This window comes from Polyodon spathula, chromosome 12 (genome assembly GCF_017654505.1).
Source record: "Polyodon spathula isolate WHYD16114869_AA chromosome 12, ASM1765450v1, whole genome shotgun sequence".
Classification (NCBI taxonomy): domain Eukaryota; kingdom Metazoa; phylum Chordata; class Actinopteri; order Acipenseriformes; family Polyodontidae; genus Polyodon; species Polyodon spathula.
The window spans coordinates 9,613,221-9,627,294 of record NC_054545.1 but is presented as its reverse complement, the minus strand read 5'-3'; the positions used below and the strand labels follow the sequence as shown (position 1 = coordinate 9,627,294).

General features: G+C 39.0%; 1 protein-coding gene across 3 annotated transcripts in view; it reads left to right on the top strand.

Annotated features, from left to right (window-relative positions):
* LOC121324116 (A-kinase anchor protein 6-like) overlaps positions 1 to 14,074 on the top strand; it is a 115,607-nt gene that overhangs the window by 30,949 nt on the left and 70,584 nt on the right. For all 3 annotated transcript variants that reach the window (XM_041265598.1, XM_041265600.1, XM_041265599.1), the window contains exons 5-7: positions 1,512 to 1,634; positions 3,679 to 3,775; positions 4,905 to 5,068. In XM_041265598.1, coding sequence (XP_041121532.1) covers positions 1,512 to 1,634; positions 3,679 to 3,775; positions 4,905 to 5,068 — 384 coding nt within the window. The remainder of the gene's footprint in view (positions 1 to 1,511; positions 1,635 to 3,678; positions 3,776 to 4,904; positions 5,069 to 14,074) is intronic.

Genomic DNA, 14,074 nt, shown 5'->3' with positions numbered 1-14,074 from the left:
TTTAGCCTGTAACAATTTGCCTTTTTTGTTCAGTTGTTAAGGATTTGTATTTGTATTAGAACTAGTGAGACTGTGTATTGTGCAAGTGCCCCATCTAGTGGTCGGCTGTGCAATCTGTAAATGGTTCTATGACCTCTACACAGTATAGAAGGTGAAAGCTACTGTAAATATGCCTGGTAGCCATCTTGCAAGCATACCTAATAATATTGGGGAATACATGTTTTTATGGGGATACCAACATTTTGCAGTACTGTGCTGTGCGCTGAAGTCCATAAATAAAGCAATGTGCACTGAAGCCTGTGCAGTATCAGCGTGCTTTGCCATTGAACTTCCACACAATAGGCCTTGAGGAGTCTCTTCAGAAGAACACTTTGCTGTAATAAATAGTATACATGGCAAATGATAATAGAGAATTAAACAGAACACACATAGCATGGTACTAAACATGTAGGACATTCAATATTAGGGGAATGCACTATAGATGATAGGGAGTATTTTTTTGCTCCACGATCTGAGTTACATTTCTTATTCTTAACATCACAAAAAGACCACCAGAGCTTTCATCTCTGTTTTTCTTCGCTTGGTTTGGTCTTTATTTTGTTGAGTGTGGTTGCTTCTCTTGGATCAGCTCACAGGTGTTTTGAAAGGTAAACGTGTACTGTATTTAAATTCTGCAGTCCTCAATTTAAACATGTTACAGTGACTGGATTGTAAATTAGAGCTATTATGTTGTATGCTGTTTTAAACCACTGGTCTGCAGTCAATACCACCTCAACTTCTGACCTCAGCTGGGATCTAGGTAGGGTTGGACATGGACATTTCTTACAATAGACCTCAATATGGGGTTTATGAGACCAAGTATCGGGCATGATCAAAAAAAAAAAGGGAAAGAATAACTCCAAATCCAGCTTCTTCTTGTATCTGATACCAAATACATTCAAACAGATTCATTCAATTTGTTTTCCATGTTGTATGCACTGCACTTTAAAGCTTCAAGAGTCAAACAGAATTCCCCAAAGATTTTTTTTTGTGTGTTCTGAATTCCGCTGATTTGCAACACACATTGTCTATGTATCAGGGTTTATAGATGCAAAATGACCTCTACAGCTGTGTGTACTCGATAGATAATGTTTGCCTCACTGGGTATATGCACTACGGTAAGTCAAAGCCTAAACAGAATGGATGGTTTGTGGAATGAAGAAAGACTGAAAGCGATGTTAAAAAATAAATAAATAAATAAATAAAAAATTATACAAAAAAAGCTGCAATGCAGAACTACACATTTTGTCCAGCAGATGGCACAATATGTTTAGATTAAAAAAAAATAAAATACAAAAAAAAATAATACTGTATGATACTGCAAATAATCATTTTGTCCAGACAGTACAAAACATACATTTCTGTAGTGTAATTATTCTGTAAGGGTGTTAATTATTTTCTTGATTTCACGTGGTACATTGTTCACTGATTGAAAAACAGTTAATTTCTAACAAGCTGTGTTTTCCTCATAGGGGTTTGTCAGCAAGCTGGATGAATTTATTTGCTGGTTGCACAAAGCTCTGGAAGCAACAGAGAACTGGACCCCTCCCATGGCAGAGACAGACAGCCTCAAGTTGTACCTGGAAACACACTTGGTATGGCAACACTGTTCAAAGATGCACTATACTTGTATGTTAAAGGGTAAACAAGCAGAGTATGGGTGTGTTGGGTTTCCTCAATCAACACTCTATGACAGAGTGCCCTCAAGTGTCTGATATAAGTGACTGCAGGAAATACAGCTATTGAAAACTACAGTTAGACTTTAGGTAGTGCAAGGTAAGCTTTATTACTACACAATTACACAGTATAGCTTCACAAATTGATTTCCTAATAAGTATTTTTAAATGCAGAATGATCGGGATGGATCATTTTTTGCCCATGCTCTCTCACTCACTCCCCTTGTTAACTAAATATCTTGAAACAGTATCCCTGAAAAGATAATTGCTCTGTTCCTGCAATGAAAGCTCTCTAACTGGTTTCTACCTTGTAACTGAGGAATAAAAAAAACACCATAGTTTTACAACTAATAGTGCCCACTTAATGCCATAAGAAAAACTCCATGTAATTTATAATGAATAAACTTGTATTCCAATCTGCCCCATTGATGGAGCCCATCTCCTTAGAGTAGTGGGTAATAAATAAACAAGAGGAGCTCAAATATCATCTCACCACTGTGCTTTGAGGCGACAACACTATATATTTATATGTGTCTTCTTAGTCCTAAAGTTTGAAGGAATATACGTGTATGTCTTTTTAAAAAATATGTTGTGAAATAACATCAGAATAATGCATGGATTTTGGAGCCACTCTTGCAGCACAAAAATCAATACACTAGGAATGAGAGGTGCGCATCACCAACTGACACAAGAGAGATGGGGATCTGCAGGTTGGAAGAACAGAAACCTTGTCAGACCTATGGGATGTGGGTTACGAAAGGTTGCAGGTATCAGATAGACCTATTTTGTAAGGGATTGAAGTGTACTAAAAATCAAATGGCTATTGATTGCACATAATGGCAGATTTAAGCTTGCGAATCAAATTACTGAAGCTAAAAGAGAAGGAAAGAAAATATCCAGTGGTACAGCTTCTTCTCTTAGTGACTGCCATGCTGCAGTTTGCTGAGAAAGAAAATTGAAAGAGCATTCATGAGAGGGGACTGCCAAAGACGGATTTAGAGTTCCAGTTTTGCATTTTCTTTGGCTTTTATGGATGCTTTAGTGTACATCCAAGCCTGTTTTATCATTTCCCTGTTGATAGAAACTGAACAAGAGGAGATGAGAGCGGACTCTGTTTGTGTGCCACTGTATGTTAAAAAAGGAAATGAAAAAAAATAGAGACAAAGTTGTCATTCCCTTGGAAACGACAGTAAAGGGCACTTTAGCCAGTCCGACTGCAGCTGCCAAGCTTGTGTAATTAAATCTGTGCAGGAAATGCAGATGAACTATTCACAAAGGGGTTCTGGAGGATTCCAGTATTCAATACTTAATCACAGCCTCTGTACTCGATAAGTGTGAGTGGCGATGGAAACTGCAGGGGCTCTGGGGAGGCAAATTAGAATCTCAAGCACACTAGGGATGTATATCTAAAAAAAAAAAACATTCATGTTTTGACAATCTCTTCAGGTCTTATTGGGCAATATTTACAAAACTTTTAAGCAAAGTATTTGAAAATAATCTTTAAATATGAAACAAGACTTTTAAAAAATGGCTAACCCTTTCAAAAATAGTTCAACTGTATCAAAGATGTCAATTATGGGACGAGTCCTATCTAATTTTAAAATCCATTTAAAAACATAAAAGAGTATTGCCTGGACATGAAATACTCAACTAATATAAGTTTGTTGTCCGTAACATTTTTACCTGTTGCATTTTAATGCAAGACTAATACTAGAAGGTGTTGGTCAATATGGCACATTTAACTTAGCTTTCAGTACCCCAAATTCCTACAGAGCGAGATGGGATATCCTTAGTAATTAAATGTTGCATGTGGCGGTACTGTGTCTAAACACAGTACCCTGCAGACATTGAACTGAAGCCACTCAGTTTGTACTTTTACTCTATCTTGTTTTTAGGCTTTTTGAATGCAGCTTCCGAATTGATTCAACGTGACGACCTGTGTCTCTTTTCATTTCCCTCACAGAGCTTCAAACTGAATGTGGACAGCCACTGTTCTCTGAAGGAAGCCGTGGTGGAGGAGGGCCGCCAGCTCCTGGAGCTCATTGTGTCTCACAAATCAGGTAAACTCTTCCTAGGATGTGACAGGGCTGTACGAGCGACAAGCTACTGCTGTAAATTATCTTATTTAATATTAATGTTTATATTAACATACTGACCTTCACGATTTATAAATGTTTCAGCAACTGCATTCTGCTTGGAATGGAGGCCTGAAGTGTAATTCAGCAATGAATTTTGTCTCTAATCTTGGCCCTGATTAACGGTACACACACTGGGACAGCAGGCAACAAGTCTGAGCAGAATGCTGTATATCACAAAGGCAGAGACAGGGAGAGGCTCAGACAAAAAGAGGTATTAGGGAATAGCAGGATACATGTTTTTTTTATTATTCCGCCACCTATCCTGTTCCCTAATTTTTAAAATTGCCCACCTTTATGCTGGTTAGTCAGTGCCCATGTTCTGAAGCTTCTTCATTTACTGTAATAAAAATATTTGTCACTTCAGTTGCATTCGCTCCTGACTGTCAAACTGGTTCTGATGGCCAGAGAACCAGACATCATTCCCCAAAATATTAGTGAATTATTAGAAACAATATTCCCTAACTTCCAGGAGTTCAACAAACAAGCTGCTAAGCAACTATCAGTGGTATAAAGCCCTTTAAGAACAGTATACAATTGAAAACCCTGAATTCAGTCTGTCAGTGCACTGGTATGCGTTTTATTTATATTTACTGTGCAACACGTGGTATTGTGTGAGTGTGCATAATTTCAGTTCCCTCCTGGTGCTCATTCACAGCACTTGAATTGCACTTATTTGTGCAATTTTTATACCCCCTTCAGTCACACATTTTTACTTACATTTTTAGAAATCTTAAAACAGTTTGTGAGAACTCTGTGGAGTTCGAGAAGTTGCCCTGCCTTAACTTTGAAAAACAAACAAACAAAAAAAAAAACATACATGCATGTATTATAAAATAGATACATAGATAGGAAAACCTAACATATTTAATTAGTATAATTGTGCACACAGTGACCGAATACACTATTTTAACCAGAACCATAGCGCACATGAGCATAAAAACATATAATACAGTATGTGTCCAAGATTAAGATGGATATCCTATGTGGATAGTGAAACGTTTCAATAAGTACATTAGAAATAAACCCATTTCTTGCTGTGCTATCTCTGAAGGGCTTGAAGACATGCTGCAGATGATTTTAAGTCAGTGGCAGGAACTACAGAGGCAAATCAAGCGTCAGCACAGCTGGATTTTACGAGCCTTAGAGATCATCAAAGAAGAGATCCTGGCTAGTGATGTGTCTCAGGAGGACGAGCATGGAACAGGGAGCCCCAAGGTAAATGGCTTGAAGTTTCTCTTATTTCCTCTTTATTTCCCGGCTTGGTTTGAACTGGTCCAGTCTCCTCCCTGAGGCTGTTATCCTTCCACTGGGTAAAATAAATAAGATGGTATAAGTTTCTTTGATTTGCATAATAAAAGGGAAGTATGAGAAAGACATCCCAGTTAAGTTTTCCAGCGCTACTGATGCACGCAGCTTGACTTTTCTTGGAAGAATAATAATACATATTGTACTTGAACATAGTGTGTGCATATATAAACAAAATGGCAAAACAAATAGCGTTATTCGTGCAATATGAACAATCAGAATGCTTTTAAATTGTTTCGTTGCAATTATAAATCACTATAATCAGTGCAATCATTCAGCTCTGACATCCATTAGCTGCTCGGTTACAGCAAATTAACAAAGAAGCGAGACTGTGATTCATTATCTCATTCCTGTTAATGACTATCAGATGCATTGTCTAATTAGAGGATGGACGTTGAAGTGGGAGGAAGGTCATATGCTTTGCTGCAAATCTTCCTTCACTGTGTGTTTAAACCCTCAAGACTGTGCCTGGGTTGAATAAACAAGCACTCTGAAAAGAAGAAGGAAAGGTCACCAGTCTGGAGTACACCTGTTGACAGCACCTTGACTGCTTGTATTGACTGAGACGCCTGTGGTCGAGGGTGCAGACCCGCTAGATCAAATAAAGACACTCTGCACTATGTGTGTGTGTGTGTTTTAGGGCAATATACACCCATGTAATATCAGTGCATGTCTGGTTACTGTAAAGGAGAGGGTGGACTATACATGGATTAAATCAAACATGCAGTGGCTTACAGTATATGGATTTTGGCACTGTAGTAACATATTGTTTAATATCACTAACTATAAGGCCACTATAATTGTTATTTAATTCCGGTATTTGTAAAATAATATTTGAATGATCTAAAAAGCAGTGGCTTTTATTAACGTCATCCTAAAATGTGTAAGCCTGCTGTAGTCATTGTGTTTTTATTGTAGAGTGTAGTCAATAAGGAGGCTCATAAATCACCCTTGAGTATTAGCAGTATACAAAATATGACAGAAATATTCAGAATACAGTTACATAAATATTCTGTTCAGAATTACTAAGTGCACAATGTTTCATAATGAATCATTGGTTATTGCTTATTATTGTCAACTATTGAGGCATGTGGATGTTGACATTTCCCATCTTTCCAATTGGTCATCGCTGCTTGCTCATGATCAATATAAAAATAAAGGTGGTGGAAAATATAGTCTTTAGAATCCATTGGCATGTGTGGTTACTTGAAACTGGGGCAGCGCACCAAACTGGGTTATACAGGGGAACCAATATTGACATTTAAAATGTAGTGATTTTACACCGGTTGGCTGTTAATTTTAATTGAATTTGGTGTTAAAACACCTGTTTGCCATTTATACTCATGTGCCCAATTTAAATATTTATCATTTTATTTGCATGAGCAAGAGGGGTTTCTCTCCAAGTCAATGGTCAGGTCTTTTCTTTTCACCAGATAGATCTCGGCAATAGCCCGGGTTGCTTATATATATATAATATATATATATAGATATAATATATATATATATATATATATATAGATGCCTACAATTATGATTTACGATGTGTGTAATTTTTCCTCAAGTAAAAAACCCTGCAGTGTGCATGCATCGTGGATCACATTGGGAGTGCATTATTAACATTTTTACTCGAGAGCATTCGATGGGAGAAAGAGAGTTTCTCTTCTAAGCATATGTGTGTATCTTGATCTTGCTGTCGCCTGCAAGCCTGCTTGTTGTCTTCTGTTCCCACAATTAGCTATTCATACAATCACCAACACCAGCATTGTTGCAGGAGGGATGCGTGAACTTGATTTATGATGTGTGAATAAAAATATTGGAATAACACAGCACACAGCTAAGGCAAAGTAATGCATTTCATTCAAACATGACAGGGTGTTCTGTAACACTTTCACACTTTGTGATAGTGACATACACTACTTACACTGTATGTACTGTTCTTATAGCACTGTGTTTAAATTTGGCTTACAATATTATAGGTAATAGGGATTATTATATTCTGAGGATCCTAACATTCTCCATTGTATGCCATTAAGGTGTGCATAACCCTGTGTTAGTCTCTCTCGACAGCTATAACAGTTTGTTACTATTGCAATAAACATATGCTCATAGTGTCATTTTTTTTAAATCTGAATTATTTTAGCTGGGACCATAAAGTTTTAATGCTTCTGGATGCTTTCAGAATTGTAATATTATCAGACCCCATTCTGCTTCTTTATTATGTTACAATTAAAACACAGTTTGGGTTATTTAGTTTGTGTAAAATCCTAGATGTAATGTTTTTATTCAGAGCTCTAGTTTAAAATGCAGTTTGAATTATGATTCATAGAAGTGCGCAAAGATACCAGACCATCGTGTTTGGTAAGGGGGTATGTAAAATGGTTGCAAACACTGGGATAAGATCTCTCTCTCTCTCTCTCTCTCTCTCTCTCTCTCTCTCTCACCTACAGCTATGGATGTTCTAGACAGGTCCCTTCCTTTTTTTAATATCAACCATTAGAATAATCTCACTCATATTCTTCTCTTTAAGCACACAATGCCACTGTACTATTATTCTTCCTTATCACCCATCAGCTATGTCTTTTGTTTGTCTCGACAGTTTTATAATGTACTGTATGTGAAAAAGAAATTGGAGCTGAAATGAGCTAGCTGCTCTTCTTTTATTGACCCTGAATAGTTAACAGTTTTCCATTAGTGCAGTCCAGGCTCGATATGAGGTTTGATCGCTGTAGTGAAAGACATGCTGCATTAGAACAGAGCAGTAATTCACACGCACCTGTATTTATTTTCCTTTAATTAATGGCGGAGCGTACAGAGGTTGTCTTCTGTCAGGCACAGCTATCTAACAGGAGATGGCAAACTGTCAGTGCAACACAGTGTAATTCATTTCAAAGGCAGGGTAACTAAAACTGTCAGTCTCTTAAATTTAAAGCTTTATGACTGTCTACACACAACCACATACGATTATCTGGAGCTAATGATTATCCCACATTGGTCTACATTGTTTTGAGAGGCGTCTATACATTCTTTACAAATGTGCTCCTGAAAAATCCAAAGAGACAACAGTGACAAGACGAGATCAAGCAGCTCAGTGTACAAATGTGCAGAGTTTCTACATAAAGAGGCCGTATTCAATGCAGCTTTATATATTGCTGTTTTTATCTTCTTTTGGTAGATATAGTGTGGAAAAAGTGTTCAGAACTGGAAAATTTCCAAACTTGACTGAAATTGGAAAACTACAAAAATAAAAATTAGGGCTATCCTATGAAAATGCTTTAAAGGACATTGTGCTACAGTAAAAAAAATATAATTCCAGTTAATCTTAACCATATTCCCATCACTTTTTAGATGGCACATATTCTTGTATGAAAGATGCGCACATTACGTTAAACATGTTTTTGTTCTTTTATGGTATTTTTTCATAGTTGTTAACAAAAAAATAAAAAAATTGCCTAATGTCTTTTGCACTTCACGTTTAAGGAGTTGTTCTGGGAGCTTTTTCAATTCAGAAAGCTTTGTATAGACAATTTTTAAAGATCTATTCTCTGGAAAAAAGGAAACATTATAAATGTTTTCCATTTATTTTCATTTAAATAACTAAAAAAACTCCCAAAAGCTTCACACATTGGCTCGCCTTTAAGTACCAATCGTTGCTTTCCTATGACTGATGTGTTTTCAATGATGACTTCATTCATGTAACCTCTGGAAGTATGTGCAAGTATGTGCAAGCATCGCTCCATTCATTTTCTGCACTAACAGCTTCAAATAAATTGCCATAAAAAAATAAAATTCACCTTTATCATAACGTGTGCGTGTTTCATAAAGCAAATGATAGCAATACATTTTAGGCAAGATTTACTGAAATAATTTTCTTCTTAGCGTCATGTATTTTAATAAGAAAAACTTGTTCCTTTTGCATCACTTTAGGGTGCCTAGAATAAATAATAATAATAAAAATGTTAGAATTGGTTTCTGTTTCAATTGCCAGTAATCAGTTACATAAAAACAACAAAAACAAAACAAAAACAAAAACAAATTAAAAAAATTAAAATAAATTGCAGCTCCAATTGGAAACATACACCATAATTATTTCAAATGTTAAAAATCCATTGCAGCTTTCTGGCAACTAACATGTGCAGGAGGTTAAAGGAGATTCTGACTTTTGTTTTTGACAATTATACTCACATGTATTGATGTCTTTTCATGAGAATTAATTACATTTAGATTGTGAAACGCCTGAGTGCCTCCCATCAGTCTATGTGTGTGCTGCATGTCAGTCTGAAGAAGCTCAGTATTGTTGCACACCTAGTTCTGTGGACTTATTTTGCTGGCAGAGCATATTTCCTCCCAAATTGGATCTATGATGCCAGGCCACTAGCTCTTGTTTCAAAAGTGTTTTTTTTCTGGCTGCACGGGCAGCCAGTCTGCTCCAGGGAACTGATTTTATCTGTACTTCTAGGCTGACTTGAGCGCAGCAGGTGATTGAACCCTTGCATTCCATTCCAGAGGCCTCTTTGCTAACCACTAGGCTGTGTGCATGCCAGGCGATGTGTCTGCAGACCCCAGAAAGGATCCGCCCGAAATGTATTTAAGGCAGGAGGCTTAAACTGATTTTGACTTTAATGCAGAAAATGAAATGATGCTTTGATACGTACTTGTTGAATGAAAAAACAAGGTCCACTTTCTTTTGGCACAGATATTAACACCACAAAACTGCTGTTGACCAATGTGTGACTAATATTAGTATGACAACAATTTAAATTTAATTATATTCTGGAACTAGGAATGAAACAGCGTGATTGACAAGTGCGAAGTATCATGTCCCTTGCCTTTTTTATGAAAGTTATTTCATGTTTATTTATTAATTAAAAAAATATATATATAATAATTGAATCGTTTGGATCTGAGCATTTTTGACAGCATTGGTGCACATGCCACCCTTCTTATCATGTTATCAAACCACAGATCAGTTAACCCAAGGTAATATTATTTCAATAGAAATGATCTTTTGGACTTCCCCTTGAGTGCCCTTTACATCATTATTTATGGCAGACACATGCAGTGCCACTGTAGTTAAAAGTGCATGTTCGTTTGGTAGGTAGCCCTGTTTGTAATTGTTAGAAATGTCAACGCTGTTGACATTATTTGGCTAAAAGAATGTATTAACTTTTGACCCAGCTGCAACAGGTGTCATTCAGTATATATACTGTATAATATATATATATATATATATATATATATATATATATATATATATATATATATATATATATATATATATATATATATATATATATATACATATATCAACAGCACTTGCAAAGCTATATTTAAAATTACGTATGTTTTGCGCATCTGCAAAAGTACACAATTAAGTGTAATTAAATGTGTGTTTTTAGTAATGGGCATATGGCTTTTCAGGTCTAATTGTGAGTCCTGTCCCATATCTAGATCTTATTCTATATAGTATACTGTAGGAATCTAGTGCTTTGTCCTCTTGCTAAATTGGAAGGAATAATATGTGCTTGTTACTTTCAATCACTGGTGTGCAACAATGCCATCATGCTGTGATAGAGTATAATGATAAGATTTGTGCCACAAAACACACTACATCAAGCAGAGGAAAAGCTTTGGTTGACAGGGTGTTTCCATTTGCTATATATACACTGTATATCAAACCAAAAAATAAAAATAAAAACATGACAAAAATAGTAGGCTCAGAATAATACATCAGAGGTTTTTATTAAAATACAATTTTTTTCACTTGTATAATCTAATTATGAGACACAAACTTGAATTAACAGAAAAAAAGCTAAATATCTCTGTCAGGATGTGAGTAGAGGTGTAGGTGAAAGTGCAGGTGCTCCATGGAAAGTCCAGGTGACTGTGCTGTGGCAGTGTAGATGCTCCGGGGAAAGTCCAGGTGACTGTGCTGTGGCAGTGTAGATGCTCCGGGGGTCATGCTGGCTTGGTTGCTTCAGCTCCCAGTTTTGTAAAGATCTGCCAACACAGAAAAACTAAAAACTCAAGCAACGCTCCGGCTTGTTTACATTTCAGCGTAAGGGGCTGTAATCACATTGCCGTAAACTCTTCCCTGTGATCAGTATGTCGCCACGCTCTATCCATTCGCCGCACACACCACAGCTGATCACAATAGAGTTATTCAACAGTCTTAAGTCCGGGACAGACAGGCGTTGGCGGATTAACCAATCACAGCCAAGTGCTGTTAACACATGCTCGTCTCCGGAGGCGTCCACCATAAAGTGTTTGATCCATCCCATATTTCATAAAAGGACAGGCAAGTCAGGATTTTATACATCGACCCTGATAAGATCCTTCCTGCCTTTTTTAATTATTTTTGTAGTTCACTACTATTTTTACTAAATGACTGGCTGTAAAGGGATTTATTTTGTAACACTTTAGTGGTAGGCTACTTGCTGTCAGCAACATATTGTATGTTTCTTTGCTAAGCTCATATAGATGACAGAAAAACAATGTTGAAAAACAAACCACTGCTTTTATTTAGTAGATTATATGAGGGGCATTACAGGCATGACTAAGAGTTTTGCATCACGCCCTATAGAATTAATAATGTTACGTTGACATATTGAAATTACATATCGCTTTGTAGTTTTCCAAAAATTTTAAAATGTTACAATTCGAAATCTAACATGAAATACTGTACTACTAGTCTAGTTTCCGGTAGACTTTTGAGATACCATTTTGTAATTCGTTTTCAATTCGAAGACAACCAACAACAATACTTTGGGGTTATGCCTGCCACAGGTCAGGTATTTACTGAGCATTTTATGTCAGAGCTGCCGATAGGCCCCTCTGGGGAGTGACATCCTCGGTCCCGCCTACTGAAGGAATAACTAGTCACTCCGCGGAAATCACTTCCTCTTTTGCTTCTCACAATCAGGTAGGTAAGGTAGGTATACTAACCTCTCCAGTTGCTGTGATTTAGTCTGTGTGAAAGAGCTCTCCGTACGAGTTCCCCTGCAATTTATAGCTTGAAGTTGTCTTGCCACTTCCCCAGAATCAGAAACTCGGCATCTGAAGACTGAGCTATAAACGCTGTGCAAATGCACACCATTTAAAAAAAAAAAAAATCTTTCTTTTCAACAGCCTACATCGCCTGGCGACTGTAGTCTGCTTCTAACCCTACTTCTTACTGTCTGAAGGCTATGCTCCACTCTGCTGTAATCTACGCGCTGCCCCAGTTGTGTGACTACTTGCAGTCCTGACTACACACCCAGCTCAATACCCTTGGTTCTTGTGCCCATGGTGCTCGGTGCCCTCAGTGCCTCACTACCCCAGAGCCTCGGTGCTTTGGTGCTCTCGATGCTTAAATGCTCTGTGCCTTGGAGCTCTCTGTGCCTCGGTGCTTATATTCTTCCTGCATCGGTGCTTCGACGCCCTCAGTGCCCCAGAGCCTCATGCCTTGGTGCTTCGGTGTCCTTGGTGCTCAAACGCTCCCCGCATCGGTACCCTCGGTGCCTCTGTGCTTCGGCACCCTTGGTGTCCCAGAGCCTTGATGCCTCGTTACCTTCAGTGCTTGGATGATCTGTGCTTCGGTGCCCTCAGTGCCCTCAGTGCCTTCAGTACTTCAGGGCCTCAGTGCTTTGGTGCTTAGGCACCCTGGATGGCATTCTACAATCGGCACCCCTCCCTGAAACAGTAACATCGGAGCTGCGCTTGGTTTCAGGCATGCTGCTGCAGGTGTCAGGCTTCCAAGGGCAAGCTCTGGGCTGAAGCCTAGCAGGTCTTATAGTGGCGTGCAGACAGCTTTGGCTGTTCCAGGCAAGGATCCTGGATACGAACAAGTCTGCCTTGCTGGATGTGCCTATCTCCCCTGGCCATATATGTGGGCCAGCAGTGGAGGAGATTCTGCAACGCTCCCACCGAGAATGCGAGGCGTCCTGACAAGTGACCCTGATGCTCCTTACCCGTGTTTGGGTGTGGGAGAGGATGAGATGCTGTCATCTGCCCATGACACAAATTGTGACCTGAACAGTTTTTATTCCCACTGCAGCGCATGGCGACCTGAGGCATCGCCTTCAGGCTTCCGCGGCATCTAATTACCAGAGCCACCCGCAAGGAAGGGAAATGGCGGACATGGAGCCCCAGCGCAACAGAGCTCCAGGGGGCAGTTCCAACGACGCCCTAGACAGCCTCCAAAATGGCCCCTGAAGGTGTGCGGCCTCAGACCCACCTCTTCCCACAACATCAGCTACAATACTGGCACAGTTGCACCTCAGACTTACACACTGCAGTTGCGTGCAGTCCTCCTCCCTTTTGAGGGACTTTAAGGACCAGTATTTTCATGTCCCTATTCGTCCCATACTCAGGAAATATCACCGCTTTGCCTTTCAGGGAGGCGTCTTCGAGTTTTCCGTACTGCCATTCGGCCTCTCCTTAGTCCCCTGGATGTTCTCAAAATGCGTGGATGCCATCCTAGCAAAGGATCAGGGTGTTGAACTACCTGGACGACTGGTTGATCTGCTTCCAGTCACAGGAAGGAGCAGTGGCCCGCACGGTGATCGACAGTGCATCTGGCGAGACAGGATGCCATGTCCCCATTGATTCTGTGTCCCCAGGTGCTCATTTCCTGGTGACACGTTTTTTAAAATGTGCTCTGCGGTTATGTCCTCCTAGAAAGGACAGCCTCCCTGAGTGGAGTCTAGACGTGGCATTTTAGGCTCTCACTGAGGCCCCGTTGGAGTCTGTGCATTCTATAGAGCTGAAATATCTCTCTATGAAGACAGCCTTTTTGTTAGCCATCACCTCCAGTAAGCGGGTCAGTAAGCTACAGGCTCTGTCAGTGCACATGGAATGGATGATGGAAACAAGTATCGTTATGCATTAATCCTGCTTTCCTCCCTAAGGTGGTTACGGCTTTCCACTTAAACCAATCAG